The following is a 4,338-nucleotide window of genomic DNA, read 5'->3' on the forward strand; positions in this document are numbered from 1 at the left end:
ATGTTTCGTTGAATGACAATCATCATAAACCAGATTCAAAATTTACTATTAATAAATTAGTACTGATTAACCTTTTTGAACCTCGAATTCAAAGGTATTATCATTTCAAACATAAAACAAACGACTATAGAATACGACTTGAATTAATTTTTAATCATTCGTATCTAAAAATTAAGTACAACATTTTATTAACTACTCTGCCAACATTTTCTATTTAAATTCTCAAATGTTAAAAATGCAACCACAACTTAGGTCAAATCAAATGCAACCTTTATGGAATCGTTAGAGGAGTACTCGTACAATGTAACGAGATACATTTTTATTTTAATGTTTCGTTTTATTTTTTGTCTTTGTTGATACAATACAATTTATGTGGTTTTGAGAAAGATAATGTTTTTACTTTTGAATAAAAATAAATTTGAAGATTTCATAAAAATTTAAAAAAATATATCGATATTAATATCAAATTAGTTATTTAAAAATTCTCCTTTTTTTACAATTTTTTTAATTTAATTGTTTATTATAATTTAATTTAGATCAAATAGTTAAGTAATTTATTTTTGACTTAACAATAAATTTTTTATAAAGATAATATTTATGTTAAAACTCGATGATTATATTATATTTTTTATTTTTTATATTTAAAATAGATATTTATTTTATATTTATCTATAATTAATTATACTAATTTAAAAATAAAATTTTAATAAATTACATTTACACAAGTAGTTGTAATCTTAAATTTTAAGTAGAATGAAAAACAAAATCACGTCAATTGGTGGTTATCCAAAACTTGGTCAAACTTCAAATACAAAAAAACAGCAAAACAAGTGGATATAAACAAAAGGAAAAAAAGAAAGTCATGAATACTTATTCAGTGCCGGCGGCTGACGGCTGTCGAAACCCCCCACCACCACCATGATCACCGGCACCGCCGCGGGCCACCCATATTTCTTGTTTGTCTTGTTTGGTGTACCCACCCCCATTTTTCTAATTGTTGGAATTCAACTTCTCAACCACCTCCTTCCTTTCTTTCAAATTAATAAATAATATGCAATAAATTACTCCGTCAAACACCCATCTTCCAGCTGAGATATGACCCCATAATATAATGTTTATCAAAGAATAAATGAAATTTTGAAGTTGGCAAAAAAGCATCACAGCTATCATCAACCACCACCACAATAATTTTTCAAGAGTCTTTTTCCAATTAAATTCCGAGATTCGATCACCAGAACGCTTTGATTTCGTCGAAAATCAAGGTTTCGATCTGTAATTTGCTTCAAAACCGCATTTATTTTGCTTTTTTTCTGTTGTTGTTATTGTTAATTACATTTTTCTGTAGCTGTCTATGGCGGTTTCACAGGAAACCTTGCCGCCAAAAAAGAAGCGGCCAACGGCGGGATTAATTGCGACGCCGTCGATGGAATCAGATGAAAGGCTTATCCGAACACTGTTGCTTAGATCAAAAGAAACTTCGTCTCTGAAACCGATTCCTTTTGTTTTGTATCGGAATTCGATTTCGATTATTCGGAAAACTAAGCTTTTGACGTTGCTGCTTGAAGATTTGGTTGTCGATCACGTTGTACCGTGTTTTCCGGCATCGGCGGTTTTGTGCTTTGAGGAATTGTACATCGTTTTGCAGAGCATCAAGACGTTGATTGAAGATTGCTGTAACGGAAGCAAATTTTGGCTTTTGATTCAACAACAATCTGTCGCGCACAAGTTTCATGAACTCACACTGGAGTTATCAACCCTAATTGATATATTTCCAATTAAAGAGATGAATCTCAGCGAAGATATTGAAGAACTGGTGAATCTGATCCGTAAACAGTGCTCCAAATCGGTGGCTTCGATCGCCGAACACGATATTATCCTCAGAAATGATGTTTTGGAGAAATTGGATAGAATCAAGAGCGAGATTGTTCCTCAACAATCAAAACTCAAGGAGATCTTCACGAGACTGCAATTGAACGATTCCACAAGTTGCACCGACGAAATCGAGATTTTGGAAGAAGAAGTTAAGAATCAAAGTGACCAGAAATCAAAGGCTGAAATCGTCTCGTTGATTGGACTTGTACGCTACGCAAAGTGCGTGTTGTACGGTGAATCATCGCCAAGAATAATCCGGTGCCGGAATAAGTCAAACTCGACGGACTTAACAATACCGGCAGATTTCCGGTGTCCAATTTCCCTTGACTTGGTACGGGACCCGGTGGTTATATGCACCGGTCAAACCTACGATCGGGCATCTATCAATCTCTGGATCGAATCAGGACACACCACGTGTCCAAAAACAGGTCAGACCCTTCTCCACACCGAAATGATACCCAATCGTGCATTGCGGAACTTGATCGTAATGTGGTGCCGCGAGCACCGGATTCCATTCGAATCAACGGAGATAAAGGAGAAAGTTAACGACGTTACTACAAACAAGACGTTATTTGAAGCAACAAAGATGACGGTATCGTTTTTGCTCGAGAAGGCTCGAGCATCGCAATCTTCAGAAAAGGCGAATTACTTTGTCCACGAGCTTCGTGCATTAGCCAAGACCGATTCAAACAGTCGGGCTTGTATTGCAGAAGCCGGTGGACTTCCGTTATTGGTCAAATTCTTAGGCTCGGACCACCCGAACCTTCAAGTTAACGCCATTACAACGATCCTAAACCTGTCGATACTCGAAGCAAACAAGACGCGGATAATGGAAACAGACAGTGTTTTAAACAGTATCATTGAGGTGTTACGAACGGGTGTTAGTTGGGAGGCGAAAGGAAATGCGGCCGCAACGATATTTAGTCTTACAGGTGTCCACACGTATCGGAAGAAGCTCGGTCGAAAGACTCGTGTGATCAAGGGTTTGATGGAGTTGGCTAGAACTGGGCCTGTTAGTTCCAAACGAGATGCGTTGGTGGCTATTCTTAATTTGGCCGGAGATAGGGAAACTGTCGGGAAGTTGATCGAGGTCGGAGTAGTGGAGATGGCTAGCGAAGTAATGGACGGGTTACCAGAAGAAGGTGTCACTGTTCTCGAAGCGGTGGTGAAGAAAGGCGGATTAGTTGCAATCACCGCAACATTTCATCTGATTACGAAATTGGCAACGATACTGAGGGATGGGACGGAGAGGGCGCAAGAGAGTGCCGCCGCGACACTCGTAAATGTGTGTAGGAAAGGTGGTTTAGAGATCGTCACCGAGCTGGCGGCCATCCCTGGCATCGAGCGAGTGATTTGGGAAGTGATGGGGATGGGCACAGGACGAGGGCGAAGAAAGGCGGCAACGCTATTGAGGATTCTTCGAAGATGGGCGGCCGGATTATACTGCAACGCAACCGCAACATACTCGACCACGAATGCGAGTTCGACAACAACGGTCGGAGTTGTGTTGCCGGGGTAAATTATATTCAAGAAACTTTAGTTTTTTTTTCTTCATTTCATTCTTTAGGGGGGATTATGTAATTAATTTGCATAGTTTCATTGGTGTTAATCTTTGATTTAATTTCACTTCAAAATGTATACATGTTTTACTTTGAAACATTTCAAATACAAAACTGTCCTTTTTGGGAAGTTAAACAAATCGTTCAAGAGTGATCATCTTTACTTATTTTGTCGGATAAGATTTTAGGTCCTCAAAATAACATGTTATAATAATCTTTTATTCGTAATTGTACGTTTGGTACATTGGACAAGATATGATAGAACAAAACAGAGATCCTGTTTCACGTTTAGTAGGACTTTTATGTGGAACAGACAAAAACATAGTGAAACAGGGTTGTTCCCCCCACCCCCATGGAACAGGGTGGAACAGACTTATATTTTATCAATATGACATCAAAATAAAACTTAATTCTTTTCTAAAACATCAAATAAGTCTATTTTTTACATTGTATTTACTTTTAAAATTTATTTATTGTACTCTAAAATTTTTGAATTTTCCTTTTACTGTCCTCAAAATATTATTTTTATACGGCGTATATATTTTTATTAATTTATATAATTTGTTATATATTAATAATAATAAAATAATGTTGATTAGGAATAACATAAAAATTGAAAATTACATAAACTTTTTATTTTTTGGTGTCATTTTAATTGTTTTGACGAAAACTTTTTTAATGATATATTTTGTTATAAAAATAACTATTTTATTATAATTTAATAAATCAATCAAAATATATAAATTACTTATTAAGGGTAAATTGGTTATTTTACTTGTTCTGTGTTGTTCAGTTCTGACTTATCAAACGCTCACACTTGCTCTTCCATGTCATGTTTTGTTCTATCATGTCTGGACACCAAATGCACCCTAAATGCTAGGTGGATAAGAGTCACTATCCTTTCTTA

The 4,338-nt window shown here is 36.0% G+C and overlaps 1 protein-coding gene across 1 annotated transcript; it reads left to right on the forward strand.

Annotated features, from left to right (window-relative positions):
• Positions 1-1,080: 1,080 nt before the first annotated feature.
• Positions 1,081-3,568, forward strand: LOC112513411 (U-box domain-containing protein 16). Its single transcript, XM_025119664.1, has 2 exons — positions 1,081-1,262; positions 1,346-3,568. Exon 2 carries the CDS (start codon positions 1,352-1,354, stop codon positions 3,389-3,391), a length of 2,040 nt encoding a protein of 679 aa, XP_024975432.1. The 5' UTR covers positions 1,081-1,262; positions 1,346-1,351; the 3' UTR covers positions 3,392-3,568.
• The last annotated feature ends 770 nt before the right edge of the window (positions 3,569-4,338 follow it).

This window comes from Cynara cardunculus, assembly GCF_001531365.2.
Source record: "Cynara cardunculus var. scolymus isolate 2C chromosome LG 5, CcrdV1, whole genome shotgun sequence".
In the NCBI taxonomy this organism is placed as follows: Eukaryota; Viridiplantae; Streptophyta; class Magnoliopsida; order Asterales; family Asteraceae; genus Cynara; species Cynara cardunculus.